This window comes from Melospiza melodia, chromosome 1 (genome assembly GCF_035770615.1).
Source record: "Melospiza melodia melodia isolate bMelMel2 chromosome 1, bMelMel2.pri, whole genome shotgun sequence".
NCBI lineage: Eukaryota > Metazoa > Chordata > Aves > Passeriformes > Passerellidae > Melospiza > Melospiza melodia.
In genome coordinates this window covers 144,769,823-144,785,464 of record NC_086194.1, presented here as the reverse complement: position 1 = coordinate 144,785,464, position 15,642 = coordinate 144,769,823, and the positions used below count along the sequence as shown (strand labels likewise).

General features: G+C 39.6%; 1 protein-coding gene across 4 annotated transcripts in view; it reads left to right on the top strand.

The window, feature by feature from the left end:
* The window catches only part of TPD52 (tumor protein D52), a 40,861-nt gene extending 25,583 nt beyond the window's left edge, over window positions 1-15,278 (top strand). For 2 of the 4 annotated variants that reach the window (XM_063170788.1, XM_063170764.1), the window contains exons 2-8: window positions 3,171-3,286; window positions 4,863-5,011; window positions 5,897-5,998; window positions 7,023-7,049; window positions 11,251-11,292; window positions 12,642-12,690; window positions 13,813-15,278. In XM_063170788.1, the coding sequence (XP_063026858.1) occupies window positions 3,171-3,286; window positions 4,863-5,011; window positions 5,897-5,998; window positions 7,023-7,049; window positions 11,251-11,292; window positions 12,642-12,690; window positions 13,813-13,929 (602 nt within the window). In that variant the 3' untranslated portion in view covers window positions 13,930-15,278. The remainder of the gene's footprint in view (window positions 1-3,170; window positions 3,287-4,862; window positions 5,012-5,896; window positions 5,999-7,022; window positions 7,050-11,250; window positions 11,293-12,641; window positions 12,691-13,812) is intronic. The other 2 variants (XM_063170771.1, XM_063170780.1) reach the window with 2 other exon arrangements.
* The last annotated feature ends 364 nt before the right edge of the window (window positions 15,279-15,642 follow it).

Here is a 15,642-nt window from a genome sequence, read left to right as displayed (position 1 = left end):
ATGACTGAATTTTAAGTCCTTCACAATCCAATGATGTGGGAGAACTAACATAACGAAAGGTAACAGCTTGAAAGCTGTAGTAATAATTTTTCATAGCAATATAAAATAATAATAGTAACAGTTCTGTTGGCAAAAAAAGACCACAAGTGAGAATTGCTCTCTTAGTAGTAGTTTGAGCCAAAGCATTTCCATCTGTTGGATGATTGCTGATTTCTTGGTTTCTTGCCCCATAGAAAGATCTAAGGTGGGCTGTGCATGTTTCCTGATGAAGTTTTTTCAAAGCCATGCTCTTACTGGCTGTCAGCCCTAGTTTCTGGGATACATTTAGATTGTAGGCACACCATTGTGGAGGTCTGTGGGTTGTTAGCTGTGTAGAAACTGCTCCTTGGTCAGATGGCTCAGCACAGCCTAGCCCATAGCATGGATGATCCCTGTGTCCTGCAGGTATTGAACTGAGGAATGGGAGCAAAGGGAACAGAGGGGTGAGCAGTGACAGGAGAGAGAGCAGGGGTGTCAGAGTGAAGATTGATGGGAAGGTGTCAGTATTGTTCATGTGAAGCTCAGAAAAGTAATAAATGGGAGGGGCTGTGAAGGCAAGAAGAGGAAGGCATGGTCACTTGTGCAGGGTGAGGTGTGGAGGACTCTGAATAGCATGATTTCCTGTTTCCCTAACAACTCAAGGAATGTGAAGGGAAGGAGAGATTGTTCTCTTGCTTCTTAGCATTGTGCCTTAAATTCTGTTTGGTAGTCAAGAAGCAGAACAGTCTTAAAAATGAGTTTTCCAAAGAGAAGCTACATTCCCCAAATGGAAGCTGTTGCTGCAGGAGACAATCTGGCATGTTTTCTTACTGGTTGATTCACTTGATCTATTTTTGGTGATTTAATCCAGATGACTCCTCATAATCAGATTGAACAGACTTTCAGCTGGTTGTGCTAATGCTCTTGGAGTCAGGGTGGTTTTGGTACTTGCAAACTTTCTGGAATGGCTTTGTGATGATGGCAAGCAGGTGGTCCCTGAAGGGCTGCAGGTAAGAGCAAGGTCAGGAGTCACAGTAGAACACACTGAGGGGGTGTAGGGTGCTCAAATGCAGTTCAAATTGTTTTCCTTCAGGGTAGTTTTATGTAATTAATAGGTTAAATAGCAATTTAACAAAAAGGTGTGGCATTCTTAACTGTTAAGGAAATATGTTGATGCATAAAACAAAAGTTATCTGATTGTGAGACATAATCCTTTGTTTTAGGTGCCATAGGGCTGTGCTTTAGTTTGGGCATTAGACTTTGAAGTTCTCACTGCCCTAGATTTTTGAGACAAAATAGTGTATTGGGAAACCCACAGGACCTACATTATGTTTGTGTAGAAGACACATGTAAATCTCTGGGAAAACGTGGCACAAATCTCATGAATAAATGCAGAATTAGGTTTAATTTTCTTCCTGTAGGCTTCCTTCTCAGTGCACTTGGTAGTAACAGCATTCACAAAAAGTCCTGTCCATGTAGCAGTGTGCTTCTAGAGGATAAGGGTTTTGGACACAGATACAGACAGACAACATACCATTTTGGAAAGAATTTGTGGGATTGAATTTTACCTGAGTTCAGTAATTTGATCCAAGAACAAGGTTTCTTCTTTGTTTGGCTTAACAGCTGCTAGGACTGTATTTCACAGAATGTGTACAGCTAATTAGAGACTCACAGAATCTTTTTTTTTTCCCCTGATTTTTCAGTTGATTGTGATGTAGGTGTTTGATATGAAACTTCACAGCAAAATCATAGTGGTGATTAATGAGTTTTTGATTCCCAAAGGATAGTATGGAGTGCCATCAGAAGCTGCTGAAATGAGAATGGAATTTTATTGGCATATTATTTATGGTTAATTTCTATAGTGATTAATAGGAAATGTTACTTAATGCCTCTTCAACTTAGATCAATGATATATTTATGTGCATATACACATGCTCACATATGTATGTGTGTATATGTACACATACACACACTCTTCCTTGCTCCTTATTAACAGGCAATCCTGATCCTTTCCTCTTGTATTTTAAGATTTTTATTTGGCTTCTTTTTTTTTTTTTTATTATCTGTAAGGCTGTTTTATGTCTTGAATAGAGAATTCTGGGAACCCACAACCATTCCAGCATGCAGTCTCCCTGCAAACTGGTCTCTCTGCAATTAGAATAGAATTCCTTGATTTTGGCAAACTTTAAGTGTCAGCTACAAAGACTCAAAATGGGAAGTCTTTTGCTGGAAATTTTGTTGCATAAAAGGTGTTTAAAATGGTCTTACTGCAAGCACTAAGGAGTAAAAAAATGAATAATTACAGTTATTGCATTGTGGTAATACAAATATCATCCTCCTTCCTTGCCCTGAAGCTGTGAAAGCAAAAGTTGAGGAACACCATGGAGATGTTTGTGGTTTATGTAAGAAAATTAGGCAGAGTTTTGGTTTCTGGATTTGGAAGAGGCAGCAGTTTAAGTGGATGCACATTCTTATCAGTCTCTCCTGCTTTGAAGCAACAGCCTTTCATTCCTGAGCTTTGTCTCTGGACTTCCCATCTGCCTTAAGGTCCAGGTGCAAACCAGCAGCTTATTTCCAGTTCCATGATATCTGCAACTTTCTAGGCACTGTGGTCCCAGTTACTAGGGACAGAGAGATCAAGCAGGGTACAGAGTTCATACTTGCAGTGCAGTAGTTTTCTCCACTGTTGTTAGCCTCGCTTTTGGCTGCACCCAGTGTGCACTTCATAATCTGATCCAGAGAGTAGTAAGGGAGGGAGCCTCTGCATTGGCCTTGGGCATCTCCAGCACTTCCAGAGTTTCTGTGCCAGATGTACACAGAATCCTGGGCAAGGTTGTGTAGGAAACACTGGTCAGGACATAGTGTTCTGTGTCTTGGTTTCTGTCACAGAGCAGTGGGATGTGTTGTTCTCAACAGGTTTCCAGTCTCCTATTACAGCAGCAGCTGCCATTATATTGAGCTTTAATACAGCTTGATAGAATGAAATATAAAATGCCTTTGGTTTCCTTCCTGTAGTTGGGGAGCATGACTTTGGTGTCCTCTCATCAGTTTTTTTTTTTGTGCACTGGGATGGAAGAGCCGTGTGCTAATATTAGCTGCTGTTTGGCAGTCTTGTGGTGATCTCACTTTTAATGCTTTTTATTAATCTGAAGGGCTGCTGAGGAGTGACTCTATACCTGAGGTTGGAGAGGATGCTGCTGCTACAGTCAATATGGCAGAAACACTCTCAGAAGAAGAACGGGATGAGCTAAGAAAAGAGCTTGCCAAGGTAATTCTTTTGCAAATAGCTCTTAAACTTGTTTTGATGATGAAAATCTGGAATAATGTTATCTTTAAACATACACTTAATGCTTTGCATAGTTATTCTCTGAGTGTCTAAAGCTGACACTCCTGTATATTGCAGGTATATAGATATACAGATAGGAAGGAAGGGTGTCAAGGAGAAAAGAACAGCCAGTTCTAGTGATGGGGAATTAAGCTGCAAGTGCTGAATACACAGGTTTTAAACTAAGATACATAAATACCTAACCCATTTTTTTTCCCCTCGAGTGAGAAGGGGTTAAATCAGCAAAGAGAACATGGTTGGAAACCAAAACACAAGTATTGTCTCAACAGGTGTCGAGTAGCTAAAGCTGTTCCCTTCGTGCATAATGCTTTGTAGTAGGATCTGGGTAGGCACTGTATTGCTAATGTCTAACCATGTTACTGTTCTTGTCCATAACAGAATATTTTTAAGGGTGAGAAAAAGTAGCATTCTTTGAAAAACAGACATGCAAATATTCAGGCCTGATACACGCCAAAGTCAAGCTTTATTAAGCAGCCAGTCTTTTTTCTTTAGTAGCTCTATGGGACTTTATGAAAGACACTAACTTAAGCCTAAGGTTAACAAACAAAGTTTAGCTTTAAATTAAGCACATTGATACATTCTTGTATTTGGCAGTCCTGAGTATCATTTCATGCCAAAGATAGTGAGGGTGGGCTGATCCTGCTAGGATATGTAAGATATCCAAAACAGAGGTGCATTGAAGATTCTGTAAGGAACTGTACTCCTGTAAGGAGCTTAAATGAGTGGGCAGCCTGCTGCTCTAAACTGGGGTGATCTTGCCTGGATGAGGAAGTAGGATGGGAGAGATGCCCTTGCCTTTACACGTATGGCCTTAGTGCCTCTGTCACTTCTATAAAGCTCACAGAATGGCATTGTAGAACTGTGCTGACATATCTGGTCATGTTTCCAGGCTTAAGTGACCATCTGAGTAAAGAAGGAAGCACACACAATATAGGTTTCTAGTTACAGAGCAGGTGCTGTGTTGTGTGATTGCTCAGACTTCCACCATTTCCACACCTGCTCTGGGGAAGGCACTCCTGTGGCTGAATCCAGTCTAAGCCAGATCCTGGCTTAAGAAGGACCTTTCTGTTGAAGCAAGGAGACAAAATGTGTGTATGACAGACATGCTCTGAGCTTCCTGGTACTGGTCACACATTGGTATATCTTCTGACGTGGAAGCAGAATACAGGGTTGGCAGTTGTCCCAGGTTTGACTAATCTTCAACCTTTACATATCATAGGTACTAATTTCTAACTATGCAGTCTTTTAGTTACCAACTTCCTTGTACATGTTCCAGTAACAGAGCTAGCTGCAGGTAGAGTACTTTCTCACTAGCTCTTGTAGTGTCTGTTAGATTTCCCTTTTAGTATTTAGGAATGACTGTGAGGCAATGTTAAAAACCTCTGTTAGCCCTCCCATTACTGGTGTCTGGTGGATGCTTTAAAGAAATACATAGTTAAATGGTTGGGTGTATTCCTTGTTAACTGTTAACCACTTGTTAACAACTCTGGTGCCACAGGTGGAAGAGGAAATCCAGACGCTCTCACAAGTGCTAGCTGCCAAAGAGAAGCATCTAGCAGAAATCAAGAGAAAGCTGGGAATTAACTCACTACAGGAACTAAAGCAGAACATTACCAAAAGCTGGCAAGATGTTACATCAACCACGGCGTACGTACCAGCTCATGATGATTGTTTAGACTGCTGAAGTGAAAACTGTCTAGGTCTTGTGTCACGTCTAAACACTCTGTTCTTGTGAAATGAGTATATATAACACAAAGTTAAGTTGTATTAATATTTCTCTGGATAAATCAACAGACTTTTTAAAAAGAAGAACACTGCAAGCCATGTCTCATGCTAAAGAAGAATGATTGACCAAAATATGGGCTGTTTTAACACACTTTTTTTTTGTCTGATACATCTGAGATACCAAGGTGTCCTAAGTCCAACAGAATACCCTTATTTTCTACCCTTAAAAATTGTTGTAAATTGAGCCCATGCAGGAAGAGTATGAAGTTACAGTTACTGTTCTTGCCAAACACAATTGTTAACTTAAGGTCTAGAGCAAGCTGCCTTCTGCAGTTAATAACCACAGATTGTCACAAGATGTACCTCAAACTTTTTAGGGTGAATTTTGTTGACAGAACTGTGTGGTACAAGAATAGACACTTGGCACAAAAAATAGACCTTTTGTTTTGTTTATTTGTGTTTTGTTTTCTCTTGTATTTTTTGGAGTTGTTTTTTTTTTTTTTTCTTGATTGGGGTGTTTTATGTGTGTGTTTATTTTGTATTTTAATAAATCCTGTGATAGCAGATAGCATCTGTTCTAGGGGTGGGGTAGTAGGTGTGTGTTGGTGAACTGCGTCTGGTCAGAGCTGGCAGAGATGCTGTAGCCAGAAGGGACTGCAAAGGCTGAAAGTAACATCTTAAGCAGGTTTTCCATATGACCCCAAAGCTGAAGTGTACCTCTGAATTTAATACAAATAGACACACACTAAAACTTTTCTTATGTGTTCATTAAAAAAACCTAAAAACTAAATGCTTTTTTGAAACCAGATACAAGAGAACATCAGAAACCCTGTCTCAGGCTGGTCAGAAGGCTTCTGCTGCTTTTTCTTCTGTTGGTTCAGTCATAACCAAGAAATTCGAAGATGTCAGGTAGGTTTATTTACCTTTTCCCAAGTAATTGCATTTTTTATTTAAGCAATTATCACTGCAATAAATTTATGCTGCTAACATACCTAGTGCTTCTAAAAGCTAATCTATCCAGAGCCTTCAGCAACTGTTTTAGGGGAGGTAAGAGACTTGCTGCAGAATCTGTTTGTATGTCCTCACTGGTGCTGAGGAGTTCTGTGGTGTGTGTTTTATGTAGGCAAGAGAAGCGATGTGTGCTGCCGCCTCCACTGCTGCTCTTACTTTTCTGGTGTGATTGCAGGTGGCACTGTCTGCCTGCCTCTGCGGGGTACACATAGCACTGTCATTCCTGCTCTCTTTCTCAGCTGGTGGAATATGACATTTAAACAACTAATGTCTTTCACTGTTTGTGTTTTGTCGTTTTCCTCTTTATTTTGTTGTTGTTGTTTTTGTTTGGGGTTTTGTTTGTTTGGTTTTGTTTTGTGTGTCAATTCCTTCCAAGTCTGTTTTATTTCTGGCTAAGCTGTTCTGCCTCATAGAAGTGGCTTGATTTTATTACATTTTTTAAGAGACTATTGGCACTTTTTAATTCTTAAATATTGTTGGCATGCAATATTTTGACTTTGTGCCAAATGACACAGCCCTACATACACATTAGGTAAGTCTGCCAAGTAATTTTTAGAACTATTTTGAGCTGCTTGCAAAAATCCTGCTGGATGCAATACAATTAGATGCTTGGCTGACAATTCCTGGATTATGTAATTCTTAGTACTGGAAGCTATACAATTATTCATCTCCACAGGTAATTTGTTGTTTTTAAACTTATTTTTCAGTTATTGGGCAAATAGAAATTCACACATTCTCACAGAATATTGCTGCTTTGGCAGCAGTGTAATAAAATCAGCCATTTTAAAGTGCTGCCATTAACTTCTTGCTTTATGGAGTCTAGTGAGAAAATGCTTTGAGTACAACTACACAGTTACAGATTTTTCTTCATATTTATCAGAAGTTCATTTCTCTCTTTACTGCTTACTCTGGCATTGTGCAGACTACAGGCATTTTCACATTCCTTTAGGTAAGGTGGACACAAGAATTGCTTCTCAAACTAAGCATGTAGTCAGACTGTCTCCATTACAGTTTTTCATTTAAGTTTTCTCTGTAAAAGGTAATTTCTTCTTTTCTTCAATGTTAGTAAGGGTAAAACTGAAGCCCTTTAAATGTCAGGGAAAAATGTTTCTTCATGTTCACCTGGTAACTATCTCAAAACATGGAAACTTGAGTATACCTAATAATTAATAAGTCTCTCTTCCTTGTTAGAAATAAACCCACTAAAATGATGCTGCAAGTTTTTTTATCAGGAGACAGAATATGGTGTTGAGGTCAATGGCATGCAGGATTCCTCCTTCTTTGTCTGTACAGTGTTTGTGCCATGGCAGAACAGAGATTTCCCCCTTTTTGTGTCTATTACAATGGCTGTTTAGCATTGTGATTCTAACTAAATAACTAGAGTCTAAATGTAAAATAGTTTATACATTCTTTGTTCATAGTTTGTCCAGTGAAACAATCCTTGAGTTGATTACTTTAGCAATGCCAGTATCTTAGTTACTTCATCTACATTACCTTTGATCTAAGCAAATACTCAGTGTTTTCAGCAGTTAAAATTCCTGTGTAACAACTTCTGTCCATTGCCTCTCAGCCCATCTATCTGAGCCTGACTTAATCTTTTCTGTACTCCACCACTAAGGAGCTAAAGAGAGCAGTAGGATCTCTATAAAGACGTTGGGGTTTGGCTACTGGAGTACTAACTGGGAGCTGTTGTCCCAGGGGACGAGATGGGCAGGGGCACAGGATGCTATGAGAACTCAGACTCTGAAGTGAGCTCAGTTTGATCAGGTACAAGAATAGCAGCCAGTCTCAAAAATGTCCTGTTCAGCATCCGTGAGAACTTGGAAGAATTTTCTGTTCCTTTTGGATACAGAGCTCAGCTGCTCACTTAGCAGGAGTCACATTTCTACCTTAAGGCTGTGGTGTTCCACAATTAGTATTGGACTATTTCACTGGACAAGGACAAGCACAGACTCAGATCTGTTGCCTACTTCAGGAATACCTTAGGAGTGTCTTAATTACTCCAGTTAGAGGCTCTGTGAGTGTTGAATACTCTATCAGAAACTGTGCCCCTGGGAGAGAATGTAACAGTATCAGAGAAGTCTGCACTGTTGGTGTGCTTCTCAGGGAGAATCGTGGTGGTGGTGGAAATGCAAGGTATCGATATAAATTCAGGGGTAGCTGTGTTTAGAAAACAAAACAAAAGTGTGAAGAATTAGTGCTGCTAAAGATCTTAGTTGCACTTGAAACAAAATATTAAAGATGTTTTTCTTGAGAACCAAATTCATCTGAATTCAGGTCTGAGGGTTATATAACTACTTAAGGGCAAGTCTGAGCTTCAGAAAAGTTTAGATGCCTCAATTCTTTCCTGGAAGTGAGAGTTTATGGGCCGATACTTGAACTTGTACTGAATATGCAGGTTCATTTTTGTTCTTAACCTCTTGCATTGGCTTCATTTTGGCTTCACTTTCCCTTGTATTGTTTTGGTTGAGGGACTTCTCAGCTACAGTGGTGTGATTTCTTCCCTGTTGGACTATTTCATGGACATATTCCATGCAGCAAACATCACACACAGATCTTGATTTGGGCACTGCAAAGTGATGTAATAGGGAATTGCAAAAGGGAGTGAGGCAGCTGCTGGAGCTGTGATTTTGGAAACTACTGAAATGGAGAGGAAGGGGGACTGGTAGTGCAATGTCAGTGCATTTTTGCTTCCTTTTTGTATTTGTTTTCTCTGCCCTTTGTTATGATAAAAATGAACTCTGTTCCATCTTAGGTTTTTCTTAATACCTTTATTCTCTTTATAAGAATTTATTGAAGTTTTGATAAGCTAACTTTCCTTCTGTAGGCAACAGTATTCTGTGCAAAGTAGCAGTACCAAGATGTAGCTTCTGAGCAGTCATGACTTTGCACTTGGCCCTTCTTGCACTGCATCCCTATGATGGAGCAAAGTCCACCTTTGCCTTGCTCTGAGATTACAGAATAACTTTCTTTGCTTGCTTTAGAAGTCTGATCTCTGATCATGGATTCCTAAATACCATAACATATCAGCTGGAAATTTAACCACAAAGTAACTGGCTACTGTGTATGTTGAGCTGTGTTTTCTAGGCTGGGACTCTGGCACACCTCTTTGTGCCTTTTCAAAATGTGAGGCAATGGAGTAGCTTTAAAAAATGATTGTGTAGAGGATAAGAAAGCTTTAATACAATACAAAATGCACGGAAGATTGGAGAGCAGCTTACTATGCCTCTTTTATTTATTGTCTTTTTTAAGCTAGGTGTTTGCTTTTGAGCATTGCAAAGAGGGCTTGTCTTTCAAACTGCCTGAGTTGATGGCCTAGTTGAGTGAGTGGTTTAGTGTGGCATTCTGTGATTTGGGAAAGAAATACAAGTTCTCTTCATAAAGATGTTCAAGGCTTAATTGTGCCTCTTGCATTACCTGAAGAATAGGTGGTTTATGTTAAAAAAATCAACTGCATTTATCTAATTCAGTTCTCCTGCAAACCACATCATGGTATGATAAAACTATGTAATATCTTGTGGTGTTTTTTTGCAAACTGGATACTGAGGGTATACACAAGTGTATTGTCCAGCAGCAAGTAAATTCTTCATGAATTCATGAATAGTTCTTCTATTAAATGATGTCTGAGATGAAACTAAACTTTTGTAGACACCTGTTAGAACATCTGTGATACACTATAGTTTGTTCAGTTTTTACAGTTTGTAAATATATGTATTTAATCCTCTTTAGCCTTAAACTTCTTGCAGAGAGAAACTTCTTGCAGCATGAGGGGAATTGGCTGAGCATTGACTGAAACTAGTGTAGCTCTGTAAGAAAACCTGCTATGTAGCAAGCCCAGAACTTGTAGTAATCCACATCATCAGTCAGCTTGTCTGTGATCTGGAAAGGCCTGTGGAAGCCAGGCCATCCATAAGATTGAAACACAGGAGAAATGGGCTTGGGTAAATAGATGAAACATAGCTGTGCATTAGTGAAGTGTCAGGAAAGCATCTGGCCTTGTGTATCTGATTCCCAGTACACTGTAACTACAGATTAAACCATAGTTGTGCATCTGCCTTAAGGGATCTCAGCCTTTTTTCTATCATGGTATTTTACTAATGAGCCCTCATAAAGGATCTCATAAAACTTTTTCTGCAATAAACATAGAACATTTTTTTCTTCTGTGAATGTATCTTCCATTGATTGTGCTGAGATGCTAATTGTAAGTTTGGAGGTACATTTTATGAGAGTTGTTTCCCTTCCCTCCTCTTCTTCCCCAACAACTGCCTGGAAAGTATTCTCTTGAAAGGCATCATAAAGCCCAGAAAATTTTGACATTCCATATATAGTTATGAAAACCTAAGATCATCACTTGTAATAACTCTCAGTTATTGTTGTGGTATTTGGTAAGAATTATTTAACATATAAGGCTTGTTTGTATCTGCAGTAAACAAGGATTTCCTGTATGGAACTAAATTAGGTGTGTGGTAATGGTGTTGAAGCTGTGCAGGAGCTCCTTCATCTATATCCAATTACCTTCTAGAAGTAGATGTGTTTTCTTGCTGGACAAACAGTAGCTTTATAGCAACACTGGCAGGTTATAGAAATCCTCCATGAATTTCAGAACACAGGACTTTATCCTGCTCCCAGCATAAATCCAACCTTGAATACTGACTGATGTGACTGCTTTTGTTGATGGATGAGTAGATAATTTGTATTGATGAGTGTAAAAAACTTTACTGAATGTAAATGGAAGCCTTCTGGATGTAGAGATAATTTTTTAGTAGGAAGATTAGCTGATTTATAAGACTCTCAAGTGTTTGCTACTCACTATTGCCAAAACTGTAAATGCAGCATGATTCCTGTTGCTTGAGAAACTTAAGGAGCAGACAGACTGTTGCAGCTAAGCAGAACAAGTATTAACAAGCATGGCACTTGAATCTTTCTAAAAGAGAAAAAGGTTGCTGCAGCTTTTGCTCTGATGTACTTGTGTGTGTGTGCATGGCTAAGCAATTTAAGGAAGCAAACCCAAGCAGTTACTAAGACTGTGTAAGACTGTTTGGCTGTTTACCAAAGATAGTTTACAGAAGTCAGCTCTCTAAGCCAATTTCTTCTCAATGTAATCCTCAAACTAACCTTTTGCTTTCTTTTCTCTTAATGCTGGCATGTAGTATACGCTCCATACAACATTCAATTAGTATGCCTATTATGAGGTAATGTATGCATAATCCAGCTCTTTGGTTTATTTATTTTCATGTGTGGAATCAAGTCACATTGAACTTAAGTCAACTAACATAGTTTTATAAAAAAGCAAAAAACCCACCCAGCTTTGTAATGGATTTCCTGCACTAACATATAGGGTAAAATTTGTTTTATTTCTGGTTAACAGAGGTGGTTATCAAACATCTGGAAAGTGACATTTCCCTACTGTTAGGTGTAAAACTATAACAGCTTTTCCCTGTTTGTTAGGTGTAATGTTACTAAGTGATTCCAAGTTTTAAAGGCAGTAGCTTGGCATATATTTTTGAAAATGAAAGTGAGTAAAAAAACCCCTGTGGTTTCACAAGAAGTCTCTTGCTGATCTGGAGTGCTTGCCTTTTCTCTCCACTTGCTTGGCACTGTGTCCCTCTGAGAGTCTGGTTTGACACAAGTGTCACTGTGTGCTGTCCCAAGGGAAAAGAGTGCAGCTGAGTGTGGCTGACCCACACAAATGCCAAGCAAAGCAAGAAGGGAAGCTGTAGGCTTCTTCTGAAAAACACCCTTGTCTGCAATATTTGTATAATACATTTTTGAGTAATCCTTAGTCCTGGTCCAATGAAGGCAAGCATTTTCCATCCTACATAAAGGCAGAAAAAGTGTTGCACAGATTTGCACGTAGCAGTGACAGCTACTTGGAGCATTAAGCCACTTTTCTGACCCTAATGAATTATACACCAGCCCTCAGCACTGGAAGTCCCAAGCTGTCCTGCTTTTTGTATGCAGAACTTATTATTTGTAAGTACAGCTGCCTTTGGCACTTAAAGGCAAGGGAGAGTTTCATTTAAATGTAACATGTTAGCAGAAAATGCCACTGTGAACCATGTTTTATTTATTGAACGTGTAGCAAAGTAAACTGGTTTTCCTGTAAAAAGTAAAAAAAAAACTGATGAGCTCTCTTCAGCAATAATGTATTAGGCTAACCAGAAGTGATGACTAAGATTTTCTGAACAAATGCTTTAATCCAGAAACATGTTTGAAAAGACTGAGAATAATAAGCTAAACCTAAAATACTTGCCAGTTCTCCCTTCCATGCTGGTAGGAAGGATCCTATTGTGGACCTGGCAATGTTTTGTTGCCAAGATGAAAGTGAGCCTGCAATTCAAGTATGTCTGAATTTTAGTTTTGTAGTACTTGGGAGGATCAGGATGTAAACTATTCTTAGGGTATCTTTAAAACAGGGAAAGAGCCCCAAACAAATCTCTTGTTACTGTTGGGAAAAAGGAACTGTCTGCTTGGTTTGTGATGTTTATAGGTTAACTAGATGTGGTTTTAATTCTGTGGATCCTTTTTTTTATTTTTGTAGAAATTCTCCTACTTTCAAATCCTTTGAGGAGAAAGTTGAAAACTTCAAGGTAAGAATTTCTAAAACATTTTATAGATTGTGCAGCTGTGGATATGGAGAAAAGACTCAAGTTCTTTTGGGCAGCCTATTTTTTAGTTACTGGTAAACTGTTGAAGAGGTACTTGGATGAACATCTTTTTAAGTCCTGTTGAAACAGTTTCTCTGCCAAATGATTTGGAAATAAAGTAATGGGCTGCCTGCACCTCATACAGGAGGATGCCTTTAGAAGAACTAGCAGCCAGCTAACCTGCACAAACAGCTAGTATTAGGTATGCAAAATAATTAATACCTAATGCTAGCTATCCAGAATTGTCTAGGCTTTTATTTCAGGCCTTTCTAGGGACTAGTATCCTACACAGGAGAATACCTTGGGATACATCTCTCATTTCTGGCATAAAAGACAAAAGGCCTTTGCACCTTAATTTTAACTTCACTCCTGAAAGCCTCAAGTGTCAGAAACAATCATTAATAACTTCTCCAGGTAAAAACTCACTTCAAAAATAACTAATTTGTGTAATCAGAACCAGATTTGACTTCTCCTGGGCACACTGGGCTGAATGAGAAGCATGCAAGTGATAGCAAGGGGAACTGGGCCTTCTTTTCTTGCAACTAATTGACATTAACATCCCTGCAGTCCCACAGAGCGTATGGGCGGAGGGAAGTCAAAGGGCAAACATGTTACATGGAGAAAGTAACATAGTTGCTCTGCTCCCCTGAAGAGCTCAGGACTTGGTCTTAAACCTCAAAACTGTCCAAAGTTCTTTCTTGAGAAATAAAGTAGCGAGTTTTAACTCTGAATCTCTTAAAGACTTCTTGGTTTGAAAGGCTTCATGCCTTTATCCTCTTGAAACTGAGGTTGTATCAGCCTTTGGACTCTGGAATCAGCCCTGGAATGAGGGCTGCTTCGTGTATCTCAAAGTCAAAGGGAGATTACTGTGTTAATCTGCTGGTGAGTGTTTCCTGCCAGATATGTACAGATTTGTTTCAAGAATATTGTGGAGGTCTCCTAAACCTGGAAAAGCTGCTTTGTTGAAGAGAGTTATCAAACCAGACATACTGGTTTTGTACAGTTAAGCATGTTTGGCATGCTTACTAACTACTATGCTTTGTTGGGGCTCTCTCTGTGTTCTAGTCTAAAGTTGGAGGAAGCAAACCTGCTGGAGGAGACTTTGGAGAGGTTCTCAATTCTGCTGCCAATGCCAGTGCCACAGAAACTATTGCAGAACAGACAGAGGAGGAGACCCACTGAGATTTCTGCTTCTGTCCTGCTACCCACTGCCAGATGCTGCAAGGAAGACCAAGCACACTTGTAACATTCTCTGCGCTCCTTCCACCAAATGTGCTTTTATTTAGCACGTAGTTATTTTACCCGATTAACTGATACCAAGCTTGTTTGTGGGTTCAAAATATTTTTGAAGCTAAAATACATAGTTTGGGATTTTGTGTGGGAAGGGGAATTTCTATGCCTTTCAAGCATTTAAAGGACTTACCTGTAATTTGGAGACAACCTTTAAAATATAGCAATGAAAAAAACCTCTTTTGAGAAGATAATTATATTGTACAGATACTGTGGATGCGTATTTTCTTTCCAATCTGTAATTACTGCTCAACTTAATCCTTATGAATCTACTGCTGCTGCCAAACTGAAGCTTGTTACTTCACTCCCTTGTGATTGTTTCAGTTGAGTGTTGCCTGCAAGGGACACTGGACAGGAGGCTGGACAAGGAGGAAGGATCACTCCCAGCTACAGAAAGGACTTCAGTTTCAGCAGGCTTTACACAAGCTATAGCAGGATCACACATGAGTAGGAATGTACTGTCTTTTGAGCATGTTTCTCATCCAGCAATCCAGCAGGTGTGGAAAGGTGATAGAACATCTAAACTTACCCATCTGCCCGTGCACTGTCCACCTCAGAAACTTCTGACCAATGCAGATGGAAGCAGATGCCTCATAGTGCTGGTTTGGTTCAGTCACCACAGCATTTTCAGGCTTGTTTCTTGTGCAGGATGTCACTGTGGTAAGATAACACTCTTCTGAACATTGGACCAGTCACAAATAGATTCATTCACATATGGTGGTGTCATATTCACACTAACAAAGCATGGACTAGAAGAATAAGCCTGACCCCAGAAGTGGTTCTTTTGTAGTCATCAGGAGAATTGCTCCTATAGCCTAATGTTGTTTCTCTTGTAGGCTGAGCCCTGAAAACATCTGCTACACCATCTTACTCTTTTTAAATGTATTTAAGCCAACACCCCTGCTGCCAGCCCCAGAAGTCTGTTTGGAGAGGTGCACAGTGTCACTGCTCAGTGTAGCTCTCCTAAAAGATGTGTCCTCCTGCATCTTGTTTTGTCTGCTGTACTTCTCAAATTTCTTGTGTTTTATGTGTTTCTGCCACATGGTTAGAACATTTTATCACCCTGCTTAGAACTGGAAACAAGTTTTGCTACATTTGTGTGAAATCCATGAAACTTCAACTGCCACAGGTGTCTGGAGGAAAAAAAGTTGGCTCCTGACAACCTTGCTAGCATGTCAGATGTAGAATGTGTGCTTAATTACAATGTGAGAAGCTTAATAAAAGTGTATGTGAGGAATGTATTGTCCTGTGAACATGGAGGATAATGTAAACAAGTAAGGAGATTTCATTTCTATTTGAAGCAGTTCTTTAAGTTTGGTTCAGAGCAGTGCTGGTACATACTGCTGTACTGCTTTGGGCACTCTGCATGGCTGAGCTTGGCATTTCTAGAGAACACTGAGCCTAGGTTGCCTTCTAGTGGCTTACATAAAATTACAAATCACAGCATTGTTAGGGTTGTAAGGGATCTCTGGAGTACATCTAGCCCAAACTCCCCGTTGAGGGAGGCTCACCTCTGGAGCAGGTTGTACAGGACTGTGCCCAGGTGGGTTTGGAATGTCTCCAGAGAGTGAGAATCCAGGACCTTCTTCAGCAGCCTGTTCCAGT